General features: G+C 42.3%; 2 protein-coding genes across 4 annotated transcripts in view; one reads left to right on the forward strand and one right to left on the reverse strand.

Annotated features, from left to right (window-relative positions):
* Positions 1 to 1,217, reverse strand: part of PDZK1 (PDZ domain containing 1) — a 22,607-nt gene extending 21,390 nt beyond the window's left edge. Inside the window, exon 1 of one of the 2 annotated variants that reach the window (XM_042461145.1) lies at positions 1,092 to 1,214. The gene's annotated coding sequence lies outside the window, so the exon portion shown is untranslated. Of the gene's footprint in view, positions 1 to 1,091 lie in introns of both variants that reach the window. The other variant, XM_042461144.1, reaches the window with a different exon arrangement.
* Positions 1,218 to 8,742: 7,525 nt separating this feature from the next.
* Positions 8,743 to 13,642, forward strand: LOC121927295. 2 transcript variants are annotated; one of them, XM_042461018.1, is made up of 4 exons: positions 8,743 to 8,841; positions 9,975 to 10,073; positions 12,033 to 12,368; positions 13,283 to 13,642. In XM_042461018.1, exons 2-4 carry the CDS (start codon positions 9,986 to 9,988, stop codon positions 13,465 to 13,467), a joined length of 609 nt encoding a protein of 202 aa, XP_042316952.1. In that variant the 5' UTR covers positions 8,743 to 8,841; positions 9,975 to 9,985; the 3' UTR covers positions 13,468 to 13,642. The 2 variants fall into 2 exon arrangements, with proteins under 2 accessions (XP_042316952.1, XP_042316953.1); XM_042461019.1 differs by lacking the exons at positions 8,743 to 8,841; positions 9,975 to 10,073 and adding an exon at positions 10,438 to 10,481.
* The last annotated feature ends 6,991 nt before the right edge of the window (positions 13,643 to 20,633 follow it).

The raw sequence follows: 20,633 nt of genomic DNA on the forward strand, positions 1-20,633 counted from the left end.
AAAAATGATTCAATAGTACAAATATATGATCAATAAAACACTAATACTGAATTAACCAACATTCCTATTAGTTGTCTAAAATGACAATTCATCAATAGCCAACAATCATAGTCAAGAGTGGCGCAATTGTCATAACCTTTTATATGGAGTCCCGTGGATAAGCCCACTGCAAGAGATCCATCTTAAGTGCCTTCTTAAAGGCCTCTAAGGTAGTGATAATATGGATCTCTTCTGGTAGGCTATTCCATAATTTTGGAACCTCAGCTGTAAATGCCCTATGGGAAGTTGTCAATAACCTTGTATTAGTATTACTAATTGGCAGCCAGTGAAGAAATTTCAACACTGGTGTTATTTGGTCAAACCTAGATGTACCGGTGACCAATCTGGCTGTCGCATTTTGAACCAATCGAAGCTTCCAAACTTGGTATAAGGGTAGCGTCAGGTAGAGTGCATTACAGAAATCTAAACGAGAGATTACCAGTGCTTGTACCACTGCTTCAGGTCCTTTTGGTCAAGGTAGGGATGCAGTTGGCGTAGTAACCGAAGTTGATACCAGGCACTATAGTTGGATTGCAAGTCCCATCATCTCTTAGTAGTGGCTATGATGGCTAATGGTGTTGAGAACTGCAGTTTGACAACATTATGCCGGCTATACAGTCTCAGTCCTGTAACACTCCTGATACACTATGCTGAATATGTGTAGAAGTGGGAGCCAAATCAACCTCATTGGTAGAAGCATCACATTTCTAGAGAGATCACAGAAAAACTTTCCTGGGTTCTACCAAATATAAATAGGGTTCCTAGTGCCACATATATCATGCCAATATCCTTTAAGTTCTCTATCTATAACATAATTTGGGATAAGACCTTATTTTTATAGATTAAAAACTATTGTCCATTAGTACTGAAAAAATGGGGCACATTCAATTGTTTATGTGGGATTTCAACAAGTAGAAGAATCAGGTGGCTTTTTATGACTCTTATTGTCAGTTTATGATGAACAAGTTTCTAGGTCTCAAGGAGGTATCTGAAAAGAGTAAAGCAGGAATCTTAATCTAAAACCTAGAAAAGAGAGGTCAGAAAATTCTTACCTGCCTGTGTAGAGGCTGGATCCTTGGAATGTTCTACTCTATCTCATTCTGCTGCATAAGGATAGTCATACTCTGAATGAACAAAGGTTGATTTAAAAGATGATTTATTTAACCGAGCTTCATTGCATGTGTTGGACTTCTTGATAACCAGTTCTCTCCCCACCCTCATTTTTCTTAGCTAAGCAACACAGATCTTTCCTCTGCAACTCTAGATTTTGCCCTAGTGGTTCATTGATCAGTGCAGATGCCAAGATTTGCACATGGAGCACAGCCAAGACACACCTGATCTTTGCTACAGCTGACATTCTTTTCTCCTGTTTACTCACTGATCTGAGAAACATAAAGAGATTAAATTATGGATTTGTAAATACAGTATACAAATTTATCTTGTATCTAATCAAAATGATCTTGAATTACTGTGATAGAAACTATGATTAAAGAATGTGTGGACTTCTAGGTGTTGTTGGACAGCAAGTACCATCGTTCCTTACCACTGACTAGTCTCATGAGGACTGATAGAAAACATAATCCAGCAGCACTTGGATGAGCACACTTTCCCCACCTTCATAAACAATAACAGTAAACACCATCTGCTGAAACAAAGGCCTTAAGCCTCTGCACCAAACAGATATTTCTACCGCCATACACACGATTATCATTCCAAAGAAAATATTTTCTTACTTGTTCTTCCTGTCATACTCCATGTGTTCAATAAAATACATTAAAAAATACCCCAAACAATAGAAATAAAAGATAGAAATAACTCACTAATCAAAGCAATGCATTTGGCTGTCCAGAGTTAAGATCTCTAATTTGCATTCGTAAGATCAATGTTTAGTTAGTACATTCAACAGTATGTTGAAATGCTGAATATATATAAAAAGAAGATATTCTATACCTTGCAGGTGTACCACCCTCCTACATTTAGAAATAAGAAGCTTACATTTGTCTGCCAGACCCATCACTGCTTGCTAAATCCACACCCACTCTCAGCCCTTTTCAAGCAAAGCTACTGACCTAATTCCCATGAAGCACCTGTAAACGTTTCGGGCTTATCCAGAACAGATTTAAAGTAGCTTAATGATAATTTCCTTTCCCCAGGGGAGCCTGGGAATTATAGTTCTTGTAAGGAGAGTGTGGTATCTTTAATCATAGACATAGCAATTGTTAAACCCAAGACCCAACTGACAAGTGCCTCATATCTCCTCCTGCTATTACAAGCCATTATAAAAGACATTTTTACTGGGTGAAAATAATGACCATGGAGAATATACACAAATTCAACCTAGATAACGAGGAAATAGTAAAAGAGTTCTCATACCTGGGACCAAATATTGATCAGAACAGGGACTGCAGTCAAGAAACATAAGAAGACTAAGAATGGGGAGGGCTGCTATTTAAAACTACTGTAGAGAAGATCCTAAAGTGCAAAGATATAAAACTGAACACTAAGGTTAAAATTGTCCAAGCCATTGTATTCCCTATTACTATGTATGGATGTGAGAGCTAAACAGTTAAGAAAGAAAACAGGAAGATAATCAACTCATTTGAGAGATGATGCTGGAGAAGAGTACTGAAGATTCCATGGACAACCAAAATGACAAACAAATGGGCCCTAGGACAGATCAAGCCAGAAATCTCCTGGGAAGACAAGATGATCAAACTGAGGCTGTTGTACTTTGGCTACATCATGAGAAGGCTCATTAGAAAAGACAGTAATGCTGGGAAAGGTAGAGGGAAGTAGAAAGAGAGGAAGGCTGCATGTTAAATGGATGGACTCTATTAGGGAGGTCATGAGTATGAATTTATATGAGCTAATCAGAGCAGTGGAGGATAGGGAGTCTTGGAGATGTCTCATTCACAAGGTCACCATAAGTCAATATCACAAACCACAAACCTTTCAGTCCTTTAAATTGTCTGTGAGTGGAAGCGTCTCTGCTACACAGAGTCCTGATATTCAGATTGAAGTGAAAAAGATGAAGAGAATAAATACAAATACATTTATATGCATTATGTATAACCTCCAACAATTCACAGATGAAATCTGAGACTTATGTGGACAAGCAATATCGGAGTGAGCTCAAGATGACAAAAGTTATTAATGAAGAAGAACATGCAATCTGAGACGGGATACTGATATTTGCTTTTACTCAAGTCTACTGAGAAAAGCAAGACTCCCTCTCCTCTCTTCTCCCTTTCCCACCCCTTAATTTACTGCAAACTACCTGACAGTTCTGGATGGATTTACACATCCCATGAAATCTCAGGTTCACAGCTTGGGTACATTCCTGGACTTGGATTTGAGCTGGGATGTTCAGGTTTCAGCAGTGACCAAGACTATATTTGCACATTAAAACTAGCATACCAATTGTGCCTGTTTCTGGAGATGTCTGATCTGACTATAGTAATATTTGCCTTTATTACATCCCATTTGGATTACTGTAATGCACTGTATGTGGGGCTGGTCAGAAACTGCGGAGGGTCTGCAAAGCTGATTTGGATTTCCTGCATGGCATGGGGTTGGACTGGATGGTCCTTGCGGTCTCTTTCAACTATATGATTCTATATAACCATTAAGTACATTTCTATCAGAACAATTCTGTCTGTTTTACAATCTTTTTTCCTATTTTATTTTTTTAAGCAACAGTGCCAAACATTACATTTAATTAACAAAATAGGTGTATTTTGTTACTGCTTAGAGATCCACATAATCTGAATCACTACACTGTATCTTCTTTCACTTATGTGTAAATCCAGCAGTGTTTAAACATTACTTTAAGGGACATGGATGTCCATGTGTTGTTTTCCATTGATAATCCTCCCATATTTTCCTATTTTTTCTTCTGTTTTCCCATGGAGCTGAAATGGGGACCATGTGGCTTTCCAGGTGTTCTGTTGAAACTTCCAGCAGCCCCAACCAACACATCTGTCAGTGAAAGATGCTGGGAATCACAGTTCAACAACATTTAGAGGGCCACACTCTTCTCAGCACTGGTTTAAAGAGTAGATTATAAAAGGTAATTGTGATAATCAGAACAGAAACTCCAGATGGGGAAAAAGTTAGGCACAAAAGAGTCCAGGTATTTTGCCAATTAAAGTCAGCCAAACTATAATTCAGTTCTCATTTTTCTACAACAGCTTTCTTTTTTCTCTCCATTGGGAGAGGCATGTTCAGTATAATTTTAGTTAACAGCACATGTAAGACAAGATGTGTTAGTTCAGTTAACTTAAGAATGTTCTATTTAGGTGAATAATTGCCTGGCACTTCTTGGTTGGAGAGTTAAATCTTCTGATCTTGAAGTGGATTCCCATCCCAGGTCATGTCAGGTTTGAGGCATACCTTCATACTATTCTTACACACAATTAATGACAGAATGAAACCAATTTTGGTTGTTCTGCTTGTGCTAAGTCCACAAAAAGAATTGCACTATATTATTACTTCAACTACAATTTGATTTCATACTCTATTGTTAAGGAGCATTCATACAGAAAATCAAGGCATTAACCCCCCCCTCCCCCAAAGCTTAACATTTTCCGAGTCAGAGAAGTACCGTAAATTTTCCTAGATGTCAGCTGAATGTTGTATCCACCTGGTTTGTACTACAAAAGTATGTGGAGTGACATTCTTGATGGTTACTTAGTTGCTCTAGGTCTTGCACCCCCCCCCCAAACCTCAGTTATATTTTGGAAATATTATAAGCCCAGTGTAATTTCAGGAAGCTGAGATATAGTTGATAGTCTGTGGTGTGAATTTAGATTTATGCATTTCAATTTTTGGTTTTCTCTGGTACAACAAATCTTTAAAATAAGTGAAAATCATGAGGCCACCTGTCAGTAAGCTCATACTAGAAGAGGCAATCAAATCAACATTTCCAGATGTTGTTTGATTATGTGTGACAGTCATCATAGCCAATGATGAAAAATGCTGGGGATGCAGTCTACCTGGGGAAGCTGCATGATTCCCACCCCAGACTATGAAAGCCAAAGATCTAATTCAATCCGCCCCATACCCTCAGGTCTTCTGGGAGGAATTTACTACAACCCTTAAAGACCAGGTTGATGGCGACATCCCAGAGGACATTTTCTGCAACTGCTCTCAATTTATGGAATGGCCTGCTGGACGAGATCTGTCACATTAACAATCTAGAGAGCTTTTAAAAAGCCATTAAGATGGGTCTCTTCCGGCAGGCCTTCCCGGAATTAAATACTTGGCCACGGGCAAGACTTCCCATCTAGTGACACTGCCCATGATGATTTTTTTTATTAGTTGGTTTTCAATCTTATACTGTTTAGTCTTGTTTTAAGAGGGGGTACTGTGTATATATGGTTGTATTTTAACTTGCTGTACGCCGCTTTGATTGCTTGGCAAAAAGCGGGATAGAAATAAAAGTTTTATTTTATTATTTATAATTCAGTATAAGACATCTACCTATGTTCCTAATAGACTGAATTATAACTACTGTACAGTAAATAAATTGTATGATTGTAGAATCTAAACAAATGGCCATGCAAGCCTGCATCAGTATGCAAAGGGTTCTTGTAAGAATGTTATCACATGGGAGGAATGTCCCTCAATTTCGAAAGAAAAGAAAGTATGGCCAATGTGGCAATGAACACAAGTATGTGGATGGTTATCACACCGCAGAAGAACAGAGCACCCATCCCAAAGCCAAAGTAGTGCAAATGCAAAAGAAATTATCATATGAGTACGTACCCTTTGTAGTCTAGAATTTGAATTAGCATCCCTGCACATGCACAGTGAGGGCAGAATCGGATTGTGACCTTTTTACACTTTTACACTTGCCTCCAGTTCCCATGGTTTTGCCTTGTTTCACATTATTTGTTCATTCATTACCCCTCATTTCATGTTATTTAGGCAATTCACCAATTCAAAACCAGTCTAAAGTAACCTTGTACTTGGTTTGAGCATTAGATTATGATTCTTGAAGGCAGGTATTGAATCTCATTGGGTGACCTGGTGCAAGTCACACTCTTTCAGCCTCCTCAGAAAATGGCAATGGCAAACCCCATCTGAATAAACCTGCCAAGAAGACCCTGTGACAAGGTCGCGTGAGAGAAGAGAGCACCCTGGTCAATCCCTTCCCTCCAGTTGGAGAGGATGAGTTTGCAAAGGGAAAGAGCTGGAAAGGGCTAGAGAGGAGGAGGGTGGCAGTGTGTGTGTGTGTCTTTGTGGGGAGGGCTGCTTCATCCCCGAAACAGCTCCAGAACAGCTCCAAGAGGAGAGAAAAGCAGCCCACACCCCTCCAGGAGGGAGGGATGAAAAAACTGCAGCCAGCAAAGGAGCTTGGGAATTATAGTCTGATTTGAAGGCAATCCAAGGGCAACCCAGACATGGGTTCCATACCTGCCAAGTTTGAATTGGACACAACTTTGGAGTGGAACAAGATTTGTAAATTCTGTGTTTTCCTGAATTTACACCTCTTGGTTGACCCTGGATTGAGTTCGAATTGACCTAGAATTGACTTTGATTACATGTGATAACCTCTCACGCAACAATGTGAAAACCCATGATTGAACCTGGGATCACACTGCATTGATCTTCCAATTTCCCCCAGTTTCCCCCGTGTGATAATGTCCTAAGTGAAGTTGTAGCATCTTGGAGACTAAGGAGATTATCGCACATAATTTTTCACCCGATCCGGGCACGGGTTGGGCACAGGCATGAATGGGTGAAAACAGGTGTTATCACACACCAAAACATTGACGATGCCTACGCGTCTCCAAGTCATGTTTAGCCTGCTGATTTTCAAGGATAGGGAGCTTTCATCTTTGCAAAATTGGTAGGCTAAGCACTGCTGGGAACAGGTTGTAGTCATTGGCAGTGTTTTGTGTGCGATAACACCTGTTTTCAAGACCATGCCCATGCCCAGCCTGTGTTCAGATTAGATGAAAAAATATGTACAATAATCTCCTAACTGAAAGAAGTTTGTAGCACAAACATGTGTAGACTGGGTATACTTCCTCAGCAGAATACATTCACCAGATGCATGCATCTGAGGAAGTAGACTCAGGAGATTATCACACAGATAAATAAAGTGTCTTACAGCTGCTGAATTCAGTCTTCATTTGGGCTGCATGCTGGTGTTATCACATGGTTTTTCTCCTCAAAACTGCTATCTGGGTACTGTCCGGGTCCAATGTGGGTCCCTGAACTCACTTTGGCAACCATTTTTCAAAGTCAGAAAGGTCCCGATTTTGAAAAATGGCTGTTGAAGTGAGTTCAGGGACCTACATTGGAGCCAGGCTGTACCTGGATGGCAGTTTCAAGGAGAAAAGCCGTGTGCTAACACCTGTGTGCAGTGTGAATGAAGATTGAATTCAGCAGCAGTAAGACTCTTTATTTAGCTGTGCAATAATCCCTTCACTCTATGAAAGCTTATGCTACAAATATCCGTCTCTCAGTCTCAAAATGTTACAATATCCTACAATATCCCTTGCATTCTATCCTGCTTTTCAGATGGAAACACACAATTGCTGGCATCCTGTTAATGACATACAACCTTACTCCTGTGTATGTCATCTTTTTGGTAGTTGTGGTGACTGATATTTTCGTATACCCTCTGCAATCAGTAAAGAAAGGCCTTCACACCAAGTCATTGTTGTTCTGTGAAAGCCCCCCCCCCCTCCCGCAATCAGCCATTTTATTGCTGGTGGAGTGAATCAGAGAAACATCTGACTATGTTCCCATGACCAGATATAAACCAATGACTTCATGTGCTGTGACCTCTAGAGCAGTTATTCTTAGTCTTTGGTCCTCCAGATGTTTAGGACTTCAATCCTCAGAAGAGGACTGAGTCAAGATGGCTGGGGCCTCTAGAAAGAGAGTCTGATGGCCAGAGTCTGAGAACTTGTGCTCCAGAAGTTCTCAGACTCTGGCCATCAGACTCTCTTTCTCAAAAGAAGGCCTTCACTGTCTGCATCTGATTATGGGAACATTTGGCCTGAACAGACAGGCCAAAATAAAGCTGCTTCGGGTCACTTTGGAGGTATGCTGTTTAAATGACACACGCATCTTAAGAGGCAAGAAGCTGTGCCAAACTGCGCTCAGGTCCTTAGTACTGGAGCGTGGCTTTGGTGCAGCTTCCAGCCTCTTAGGACACATGCATCATTTAAATAGCATACCTCCAAAGTTACCCCAGGCAGCTTTATTTTGGCCTGTCTGTTCAGGCCCATAGATGCTTCTCCAATTTCATCCATCAGCTATGGAAAGGCTGGGAGGGGGCACTATCTCAGCACAACAGTGAAGGTGGGGTAACAAAGGAGCCACAGTAGAATCATGTGTGTGGATGTCTTCTGCTACACTCAACCTCAGGCATCATACCTGCTTTGGTTTTAAATGAACACACTCAAATCCAACAACAACAACACCCCAAATGATCTGAAACTACCTCTGTTATACTACCTCTGTTATATGGAAGATTATAAAGGTTTCAATTTTAATGTTCCTTCTCTTTAACAATTGTGACTTCAGTCATGTTTGGCTTCCCTTTCCTGTGGTCGTACATGTTTGTAGAACTGTGAAGCATTTGTGGGTAAGGATGCTTACTTTTTTATTGTCTCAGTGATTTTGAAACCTCTGAAGCTGCATCCTGTCTTGTTATTAAAAAAGTAGCCTTTTCTGTCTGGTAACTAAGAAGGTATGATGTGTAATCAACCACAGGTTGATAGCAAGAATACTGAAATCTTTGAACAGTGTTTGGCAAGAGCAAAGCAAGACACACAGCAGAAGGTAAAAGTCATGGGGGGAGGAGATTTGAAAAACAAGACAGGGAAAAATCCTCAACAACAGGCTTTAGACTGGGCTTGAATGGTTTGTGAACAAGGCTAGTTTCACTAACTAAAATGCTTTTGGTCGCCATAGTTCAAAGCAACTTAGCAGAATGCAAACCTTAGGAAAGTTAATTCTTTAGATTGTAATTCCTGGAATATCTGTAGTTTGCTCCTATGTTTGTTTACTCAAAAGCAATTTGTGCTGACTTCAGTGAGTAAGCATGTATAGACTTGCAGGCTTATTTATTGTGCGTTCTCAATTTATCTTAATGGAAACATGGTTTCCTGTTTTCTTTTCTGCTCTTATAATGGTTGTCCATCCAAGCTTCCCTAGAGTAATACTTCCCTGCTTTAATCTGCCAAGTGGGAAGGCTTGTGCTCCTTAATCTTTGGACCACAGGCCACTGGTATTAGACTGCTTGTGAAGTGATGGATTTCTGAAACCTAGTACAGTAATCCACCTTGATAGATGTCATGAAGAATCATATAAATAGCCACCCACCCACCTTTTACCAGCAACAGTCAGCTGTGCAGTGCAATATCATGTAAGTTTATTTATGTTGGAGTTATTGGCATTAGCTGCCTTGGAACATATTTCTGACAGAACAAACATGCACTCTATTAGTTTAAAAGTGTTTATGAGCTAGCATTTCTATAGTTGTTGATTGTTTTTTCCTCACATTTTGCTTTGGCAGGGGAGCTATGAAAATAACCACAGTTCTTCAACAGTTGTGAAAGATAACTTAATTAATGTTAACTGTTGGATAGGGAATCTCTTTCTAATTCTAATCTCTTTTTAAGCAAAGCCTTGTTGCTTCAATGAGCAAAAATTACATTGCCGGCCATGAAAGCCTTTGACTTCACATTAAAAATTACATTGTTTTTAATTTTAATAATGGATAACTTATATTTTTATAAACAATTGCAGTTTTTACCTGTCTTAATTTTAGTAAGATGATTTGATTCCTGGTTTTAGGAGGAGGAGATAATTAATTAATTAACAATATGATTAGTTAGTTAGCTAATTAATTAAACACATAGGCACATTATTTACATTTGGCTACAAAAAGTTATGTATAAAAATCTCTTTAGCATTGCAGAAAATGACTACTTTGGACTGTTGGATTATAGCTGGAAAAAGGCATCTTGCTTCAACTTTCTTAATAATTCTGGTGGGAATAAAGATACCAGGTAAGAGAGAACCTTTGTATGGAGCAACCAGCAAAAAACAGGCGAAAGATGTGCAGTGTCCTGCCATTTATAGTTATGTAATCTGAGGAGTTCTACTTCAATATTCACTTTAAATAATTAAGTCACCAATGATGCATGTTGGACATATGTTGGACATATGTTCTGCATGTGGATTTAATGTGTGTGTGGTTTTTTTGTGGGTTTTTCAGGCTATGTGACGTTTCGCCAGCATCTGTGGCTGACATCTTCAGAGAAATAATATGTGTGTGTTGGAAAGGATACACATTCTTATGTACTATAGAGGATACAAGCTGTAATATCTCTTTTGTGCACAGAACTGAAGTCAGTTTTTTTGCTATCCATGCAGCCTTTAGGGTGAGCACAAACAGTTATGCCTGCTGGAGTTTTGTAAGTTCTTTACCTTTGCTTCATCTTTTACATCCTTTGTTACATGCCCATAAGTTTTACCCTTGATTTATCCACACGTCATATCAAAATTCATAAGTTTTGCCCCCAAACCTGACCTCTACTTATACATGTGGTTGACTTATAGTTGAGTATGGCGGGGTACAGACCACCAGAAAGAGGTGGCTGCCTCTCTTTTCTGTGTAACTGTGCCGCAGCAACCAAATTGCGTGGCTACGTGGAAACAAAAGGACCGCTAAAAAGCGGCTCCTTTTAGCGCTGCTGCAAAGACATCATTGCCGTGCACGTCCGTCTGGAAGGTGTGCGGCACTGACGTCACAGCTGTGCGCACCGTGTATACAGGGCTACACAGCTGTGACATCCTGGTGATATCCTAGGGTTGTGGGGCATCTGGAAATGACACCCTGAGGCAACCCTAGCACGTTGCCAGGACGTGCTAAAGGGCCCATGTGTACAGGGCCTATAATTGGTAATTACTATTCTATTTTTGGTTGCTGTTGTCGTGTGCCTTCAATTTGTTTCTGACTTATGACAAGCCTAAGGAGTACCTATCATGGGACTTTCATGGTTCAGAGGGGTTTACCTTTGCCTTCCTCTGAGGATGAGAGCATGTGATTTGCCCACCCAGTGGGTTTCCAAGGCTGAGTGGGGATTCAAATCCTGCTCTCCAGAATTGCAGTCCAACACCCAAACCAATATACCACACTGGCTCTTTTTGGATCCATGTCATAATTTTTATTGTTCTTATTGTTTTGGATTTTTTAAATATAATTTCTATGCAACTATTGTGGGTTTCTTCAATTTGGAGATGGACGTAGCAGTACAAAGGCTCATATACAGCACTGGTAAAACATGAGATCAATATTAGCAATATCTGAACTGTACATTTTAGGAACAAGATTAAAGAATCAAAGCAAGTTAATATTTTATCTAGAAAGGCATTTGACACATTATCTTCATAAAGAAGCTAATCTATGGCCCGTTACAGACCGCCCAAAAGGGACGGTCTTGGGCCGCTGCCGGTTGCAGCACGGGGAAGCTGCTGCAGCCAAACCGTGCGACTCCCCTGCGCTGTAAAAAAGGAGTGCGAAAATCGCGCTCCTTCCAGCAACCAGGAAGAGATGTCGCAAGTGCCAAAGCATGCACTCACGATGTCTCTTCCGGGTTTGGACGTCCGGACGCACAGCGTCCGTTACGTCAAGATGGCCGCACCCATCTGTATAGGGCGCCGCCATCTTGACGTACGGAATACGTGCGAGGGGCAAGGCGCATCTGGAAGTGCCACCCCTCGCGCATATTCACAGCGCGACGACGGCGCCGCTTAGGGCTGTCTATAACGCGCCTATGTTTGGATGTGCACCACTACAAAACAGTGATGTATTCTGAGTTGAGATAATGATCTTCAACATGCAACCATTTAAACTGATCTTTCTTGTGACCTCTTCGCTTTGTTTTCTATTTTAAAAATTTATATAGCAAAAATCAACAACAAAACCAAAAATGTGTAATTACATAATTTTTTTTACTTCCCAGGAAATGAGATGTTGGAAATCTATTACCCAGCAAACTCTCTTCACCTGCAAGAAGGGGATCCTTTAGTTTTGGCTTGCACAATTAAATACCAGCCACACCAGGGACTGCATGTATATTGGTGCAAACAGGCAGAAGAATTATCCATTTGTGATAGAATTGGTGAGGAAATCACTGAACTGGAAGAGAAACCACTGAATACGAGATCAGATCCTAAAGTGGGAATCCTCCTGCTACAAATACACCAGCTTAACCAGTCAGACAGTGGTAACTACCAGTGCCGGGGCACCACATCAGATCATTATGTCATGGGCCACTACATCAGGGTGCGTATAACAGGTAAGCAATGCTCTCTTGGTGATTTTATTTATTGAATTTTAATAAATTTGTTAGATTTATTTATTTTTTGGTTAAACTTTCAGTTTAAACTTTCAATCCAAAATAAAACCCACAAGTGAACCAAATTATTTCTTTTTCAGAGGTGAAATGGGAATCCCAGCTTTTTTCTGCCTGCAAATGTGTATGTCTCTGTGTGTGTGTGTGTGTGTGTGTGTGTGAGTGAGTGTGTTATAAATCTTATCAATTAAATTTTATCATTGTAGTTCATCTCAAATATTCTAGTCTGGGTTATAGATGTGGGTATGTAGAGCTACCAGGTCAGCTGCATCATACTTCTTGAGATTTAAGGCCAAAATTTGAGGCTAAGGGGTGGGTCCTTGTTATGTCACAGCAGTGGTCTTTTTAATGTAACATAGGTAGGTGTGGAACTGCTTCTAGGCCTGCTCATTGTGGAAACTCTTGGCTCTTTGTGAACCAACACTGTACAAATGGAATGCACATAGTTCACAAGGGTTATAGAAGAGATGCAGTGGCTTAGTAGTTAAGATGCCAGTTCTGACCATCGGAAGATCTGAAGGTTCACAGTTTGAGGCCCGGGTGCTGCATGACGGAGGGACCTCTTGTCACTACAGTAGTCCCAGCTTCTGCCAACCTAGCAGTTCAAAAGCATGCAAATGCAAGTAGATAAATAGGTACCATTTTGGTGGAAAGGTAACAGTGTTCAGTGCAGTCATGCTGGTCATATGACTACCAGATTCATCTTTGGACAATGCTGGCTCTTCTTTGGCTTAGTAACAGAGATGAGTACTGCCCCCTACAGTTGGTTACAACTAGACAGTCACATCAAAGGACTACCTTTACCTTTTTATAGAAGATATTTTCTAACTTATCAATTTATTTATTTTGGTTGGCAGCCACTCAGCCATCAGCAAATAATTCCAGTCAAATCAACACTACGCAGAATAGCAATGATAATTTCTGGAAAGAACCTGGAGATGTTTTTCAAAGTAATAAAGTATTGCAGATGGCTTTCCCCCATGAGAAGATGTTCATACGAAGTGTGATTACAGTCTTAATTGCCATCAAAATAACATTCTAGCCATGTTCAGCCATATCCGGTGCCACTCATTTCTTCAGATATTTGATATACTATCAGTTTCCTATGTAAGATACATATGTACAATTTCATTAAAGTTGGTAACATTTTCCTATTAAATCTTTTAAGATGGCATATTGTTTCACTCAGTTTTACAGACAGTACAAGTTTTGTTTCTGCAATCTGTTACTGCTTTATCACACTAGGGGGGCAAACAGGATTTAAACGAGAGTTAAATGAGAGTTAAGCAGGAAATGTTGTGTGATAAACATTAGGCATTTCCTGTTTAACTCTTGTGTAAATTCTGTTTGCCCCCCTAGTGTGATAAAGCAGTTAGTCCTGTTGAGATATTTACATGCTATTAGTAAAAATCAGATTTTAATGTCAAGTCAAATTAAATTCATAGTAAAGTTATAATCTAACAGGTTTGAGGAAAGCATCTCTTCATTATAAAACAGTGATAGACTATGATAAATGATCCGGATATCTTACTTACTGGATTCATTCCTTTCTTGTAACCTTTGCAACAACAAACAAGCAGGAAACTCCTGAGCAACTAGTCATAAAAGATTTCTGACTTTCTCTAGAGTACTGTCTGTACTAGTGTCAAAGAACTTGATTAACAAGCAAGATTAAGGTGTCTTCATATCAGTGCACAGCAAATAGACTATTGTTGAGCGCTTCAAGCACAGACTTTTTCTAAAGTCTTGTTTAAAAAAATACAATGTCTTTGCTGTGAATTAAATTGGTCATTAAGTTCTGGAAAGGTCTCTAAAATGTTTTGGATCTATTTCGCGGTCTTCTGTTTAAAGCACATACTGTTCTACTTGCTGTGCCTTGCCTCGATCCTTGTGTAAGAGACTGTGGGGTGCACATTTGGTTTAACGCAGGGTGGGGTTCTTTTAAAAAGGAGATCTGGAGGCCCACTGATGCGATTGTGATGTATGGTCTCTCTCTCTCAGTCCGTCATAGCTCTCTCTCTCTCTCTCTCTCTCTCACACACACACAACACTCACATTCATGTCAAATATTAGTGAAATTAACTAATAGAATGAATAGCCTAATGGATTGGTACTCTTTCATTAGGTTTGCAGTGGGTACTATAGCACTCATTCAGTCTCGAAGTCTGCTTGAACACACAGGATTTGTTTTTTGACTATACTTCACAGAATCACTGAGCAAATAGGCCACTAGCCAACCAGTTGGGGGGACCTAGTTATAGGTTTGTTTGGGTTTTTAAAAAAAGATCTTTCCCAGCTCTCTTGGTATCACCTTCTCAAAACTACTCTCCCAATTTTGTGCAGACTGTAAGGGATTCCTGAACGGTCACTTTAGATCAGCCCCATACCCTCCAATTGGCATGAATTAGTAGGGAAAGTACACATTAATCCTCACTCATGTTGGTTTTTCAACTGCTTTTAAAATGTCCCAGTTTCTCCCCCCTTTCCGGGCTTCATTTCCTTACAGCTGCTAGTGGGGCCAGGGGAACACGGGGGTTGTTTCTCAAACTGCCCATGGATGTCACATCCCTGGCGATGTCCAGAGTTCCCCAAAGACCAGGGCAGTTCTGGAGGTTGCATTAATGAGCACATGATGTCTCTCTGGCCTCTTAATGGAGGTCGCAGCGCAAGTGGCTCAAGGAGGCTTCCCCGATGGAGAGCGAAATCTAATTTGGCAGCAGTTTCAAAAGAAAGCCACAGCGTGCGAGAGACAGAAAGTGAGGCAGAGAGAGAGGCTTTAATATCCCACACCTTACCATGGGAGCTTAAGGGGAGCCAAGCAGGTGGGAAGAGCAGGAAGGCAGATCCCCAAAGATCCCCTGCTTTAAAGGCACCCAGCAGTCACGAAGCACACCGTGACCCTCATCTGCAAAGTTACAATGCCTGTAACTGCCTGTGGAGCAACAGTGCAATTATTCCACAGCCACCAATGAATTGGAGGAAGCTTCCTACAAAGCATAGCTAATGTGCTATTCACCTCAAAGAGCATGGATGCGTGATGCACAATGTGTAAATATGCATCCATCTGCAACGTGTGACTGGCCCCAGGCATTCAACCTTGAGAGGAAGCACACACTCAGCATTGAGAGAAAAGACTAACTGCTCCATGGGGAATTTGTGGCTGTGCAAGAACAAATTGCCACTTACATCTCTGGTTTGCCCCCTTTGTAAAGTGGGGAGTAGCCTGGTTGGGAAGGTTGGGGGCTTAGGTAGGTAGCCCTGCATCTGCCCAAATTGTAGGGCCACCCTGAGGTTCCCAGAGAACATTTGCACCCATGATGCATCTGGCTTCCTCCTCAACCCACAGGCAAATCCCCTCGATTCAGTGGTTCTCCCTTAGCAGAGATTAGCAACAGGATTCAGCTCACAACCTGCTTTTCACATAGACACACACTTGATATTCTGTCCTCACTTTTTGGGAGTTTTTCATCCCACACAGATTTCCAGACAACCCCAAAGGTTCATCAGCATTCATGGGTAATATGTCAGTCGGATTGACAAGGAAGGGCATCATCCCATTTCCTGGACACAAGCAGTGGAAAGATACCGTTTGTGCTGTCAAAGTCCTCCACTGTTTTTCTGGAACATGTTTTATTACACACCCCAGTCTTTAATTCACATTGCCAACCCGGGAACCCTTTAGCCCTTGGTTTCGCATCAGGGTCAAGGGCCCATGGCTGTTTTCATGGCCAGTCGTTTGCTTTTGCAGAGCCCCTAAATCTGGCAAACGTCCAGCATCTGAATCAAAATGGTCTCTGATAACAGCATGGTTTTGCAGCAGAGGTTGGCAGCTCATGGCCCTCAAGATGATGTTGGAGGGCAATGCGCAGCTGCTTTATGGTCAGAATGAGTTTGTTAGCATCCTGGCTGGTAGCTAACAGCTGTACAGTGATGGGAAGAAGTTAAATTTATCAGATTTGATCCTTCTTGCATTAGCTTGGCAATGTGAGGCTGGGGAAAAATGTGAAAATTGAGAAAAAGCAGTGAGTGCATTCTCTTCCTTTGCTAACTTGCTTGCACCAGCCCTCATTGCTAATGGATTTGGTTTATTTTATTTTAAGTCTTTCCCAATTCAGGAAGCAATGCAAACCCCTCTGAAGAAGAAGAAACTCTGAAGCCCATTAACAAAGTGGAGTTGAAGGCTGCATGGCTGGCATCCGTTTTTTGTGGTTTTTTTTCGGGCTCATGGCCACGTAGCCCGAAAACACACAAAAAAGCTACACTTAAGAAAGCCCATTGTGATGGCAAGGATGTGTGGAATGTGGCAGAATGGGCAGACTGGCTTCCCAAGCCCATGAAAGAGCAGAGAAGGAGCCTTTGGGAGGCATCACTGGGCCTTACAGTTAACTCTGACTGATGGCAACCCACTTGTAGGATTTTTTTACATCTGAGGAGTTGCCATGCCTCTCCTCCAAGGCTGGAAAAGTGGCACTTGGCCCTCTGAGCAGGAATCCTGGCTTTTTTCCCTCGTGTTTTTCTGTTAAATTTCCTGTTAAGGAAGTCATGCCCAAAGGTTGCCATAATGTCCTTGCATTCCCTTGGCCTCTTCTAGCTTAAGCAAACCCGGTCTAGCCACTGCGTCATGTGTTTCCTTTTTTATTAACATACTGGACCCACCTCAGGCCTTGAGAGAGGCAGGAAAGAAATAATAATAGGTTTTGTGGTTTTGGGTAGGCTTGCCATATCCTGCCTGGGGGCGGGACTTTCCGGTTTGGGGCGGGTCTGCATGGTCCCGCCCCAGTTTGGCCCCGTCTGGGACGCCCCTAGCGAGGCCTGGAGGCGGCTCCCGTCGCGGAGTCCTCCAAGGCCTCTCTGGGGCTTGGGAGCAGTGACGTAGCCGGCGGGGGGGGGTGGTTGGGGATGTCCAAGCTCCTTCCTTCCCCCTCCTCCTCCCTCCATCAAAAGCACGGACTCGGAGGGAAAAGGAAAAAAAGTCTCAGGGAGCAGGGAGCTCAGAGAGAGAGAGAGAGAGGGGGGGAGCAGAACATAGCGAAGGGGGGGTTCTGAGGGTCTGGAGGCGGGGCAGTGCCTTTTTCAAGCTCCTTCCTCCTGCTTCCCTTCCTCGAGCGCAGACTCAGGAGAGAGAGAAAGAGGAGGGAGGGAAAGAGGCTGGTCTCCCTCCCGACAACATCTTTGCCCCTCTTCCCTCTCCCTCCTCCTCTGTGCTTTTCCCAGAAAAAGGTCCGTTCGGGAGAGAGAGGAGGAGGAGAGAGAAGAACTAAGGAAGGAAGGAAGAGAAAGGAAAGAAAGAAGGAAGGAAAAAAAGGAAGGAAGGGAGAAGGAAGTCCTAAAAAGAAATATAAAGAAAGAAAAGGTGACTTCTAATAACAATATTCAAGACAGGTTGAATCTCCCTTATCCAAAATGCTGAGGACTAATGTATTTGGAGTTTTTCAGAGTTTGGTATGTTTTATTATGTATATGATGATATATTGAAGCTACTGAGTCAACCATTAAACCCATTCACGTTTCATAAGCTCATCCTTAAGTAGCCCCTTTTTTGCCCTCCTCTGCGTGTCTCTGAGCAGAACAGAGTGGCTGCCGCTTATTGCTTGAGCGACTGCACTTTGCTTTATCAACCTGAATTATCTGATGTGAACGCTTGAGAGAAGGACTCCGTTTGCATCTGCACTAAAGAAATAATCAAGTTTGAGGCCACTTTAACTGCCTGGCTCCATCTGTGGAATGCTGGGATTTGAATTTTGTTGTGGCACTGACAGAGATGGCTAAACAGCTCCTCAAACTACAACCCAAGATTCCTTAGCACAGAGCATAATGGAAGTAAAAGTGGTGTCAACCCTAAAAACCAAACTGCCTTGGGTCCTTTTCTGGGGGGAAAGGTGGCACAGAAATGAAATAAATGAGGCTGAGGGAAGAAGTTTGTGGGCTTACTCCAGCAGTGGCTGCAGCAGCACCAGCACCTCCCTGGTCCACCTGAGAGGCAGAGTGAGTTTGGAACAGAAAACCTCCCACTCTCCATCCTTCTAGAGGCAAAGGCATTAAAGGCTTCACCCAACCTCACCCACCACCACCCTGCAGTGGAACCAACACCAGAAGCGACCTGGAGGGTTATTAAACTTACCCTTTTAATACTTCTGTCACCATCTGAGTTGCCATACGTCAGCCACTTTCTTGTTAGTGCTAATAGTTCAGAAAATTTACTTCTAACATGAATAAATGATGAAATGAGGAGGAGATCTGGGAATTGCACTTCAGTTTCTTGTGGCTGGCAGAGATGGCTAAATAGCTCCCAAAACTACAAATCCCAGGATCCCATAGCATGGAGCCAGGGCAGTTAATGTGTTATCAAACTGCACTATTTTCGCAGTGTGGATGCAACCTTGGAGCTCTTTTGTTGAGGCTTCAAGGAAATCCTTCTCTTTATAACAAAATAATAAATAATAATAATAATTAAATAATAATAATAAGTTGGAATTGGGGAGGATGGATGGGAGGAGCACAAAACAATGACCCAGGCCAACAATGGCCCAAGCTGCCCTATTTAATCCTCCTACCCATAGTGGTTTGATCACGGGAGTACTATGACTCAGAGTCCAGGGTTTGCTTCCCAACTGGACCATACAAAGCCACTGGGTGATCTTTGTAAGCCACAAATGCACTTGAGGAAGTAGACTGGAAGTCTAGGAAAGCTGATGCCCAATTTCTTTCTTTCGGTGAGTCTCAAAAGTGCTGCAAGATCTCTCTATATTATTATTATTATTATTATTATTATTATTATTATTATTATTATTGGATCTAAATGCATCTGAGGAAACGCGGGAACCACTGACATCTAGGAAAACTCATGCGTGCCAATGTGTTTCTTTCAGTTAGTCTCAAAGGGGCTACAAGATCTCTCTACATGTTTTTTGTTGTGTTGCATCTAAAGGCATCTGAAGAAGTAGACGGTCTTCAAAAGCTCATGCCGTCAATTTCTTTCTTTCAGTGAGTCCCAAAGTGCTGCAAGATCTCTCTACATATATTATTATTATTACTGAGCATCTAAATGCATTGGGAAGTAGACTTGAAGTCTAGGCGTGGTTGCGGTTTCTCTCTCTCCCTCTTTCTCTACTTTTTTTGGCGACTCTCTCTCCTCTCCCTCCCTGCCCCCTCCACATGCAGGTTGCCCTCCAGAGAGTAGAGGACGAGTCGGGACGCCCCCCCCCAAAGGGACATGCCCTGGTTGCTGCTCCTGCTTCAGCCAGAGCCCCTGTGCATTTGGGGTTTGGGGTAGGCGCCAGGGCCACGGAGCCCTCAGAGGAGAATGCCAGGAAGCAAGTCCCTTCTCTCTTTTTTCCTCCCCTTCCCTTCACTCCAAGAACAAACTTCCCTGCCTCGGGTTGTTTTATGTTCCTTCCCACAAAAGACAGCTCTCTTGCCTCTCTTCCCTTGAATGAACCTGAGGAGCATTTGGCAATGGCACGAGGGTGGAGCAGCCCCCTCCCCTTCTTCCCCTCTTTCCTTCCTGAGGTAAAGGCTTAACCCTCTTTCTCTGTCGGGGGGGGGCTTTCATCAGCCCTTCAAAATGTTGCCACTTAGTCTGGACCCCCTTCTCCAAATCCTGGCTAGTCCCTGTTGGGAGATGCTGTCCCCAGCCCCAGCAGGCCCTGGAAGGGCTCTGTGTTCGGAGCTCCGCGCAGGGGTCCCCAAGGCCTCTGCGAGGCAGAGGAGGAGGAGGCCACCTGCCATTGCGGGGATCGCCGCATGAGGAGCGGCCCCGCCTCCTTCCCGGCCTGAGAGCAGGCCGAGGCTTCCTCCCAAGCGGGAAGGAGAAGGAGGACAAGGTTTAAAAATGTAGGACCTTTTTTTAATTTCCTGGCCAGAAATTAAAAAAAAAAGTCCTACATTTTTAAAGCTTGTCCTACATTTGTCCTGGTTGGGAGGTGCTCAGCTATGGCACACTACCTTTCCCCCTTTGTGCTCAACTTACAATGGTTTGCTCCAAACGTGAGTTTTTGCAGCCCCCAAAAGTATGTTTCCCAACTATTAGTTTCTTCCGGCTCTTCTAATTGGTGGATGAGAGAAATCACAGGGCAGGTAAATTAAATGTTGTCTTCTAATGCCAGCATTGCCTTCCCTAGACATTGGAGATGAGTTTTTAGCATGGCAAGAAACATGTCATCATTCTCACCAACCTTTTCCCTTACCATCATTACAGATAATTATAAG

Source organism: Sceloporus undulatus, chromosome 3 (assembly GCF_019175285.1).
Source record: "Sceloporus undulatus isolate JIND9_A2432 ecotype Alabama chromosome 3, SceUnd_v1.1, whole genome shotgun sequence".
Taxonomy (NCBI): Eukaryota; Metazoa; Chordata; class Lepidosauria; order Squamata; family Phrynosomatidae; genus Sceloporus; species Sceloporus undulatus.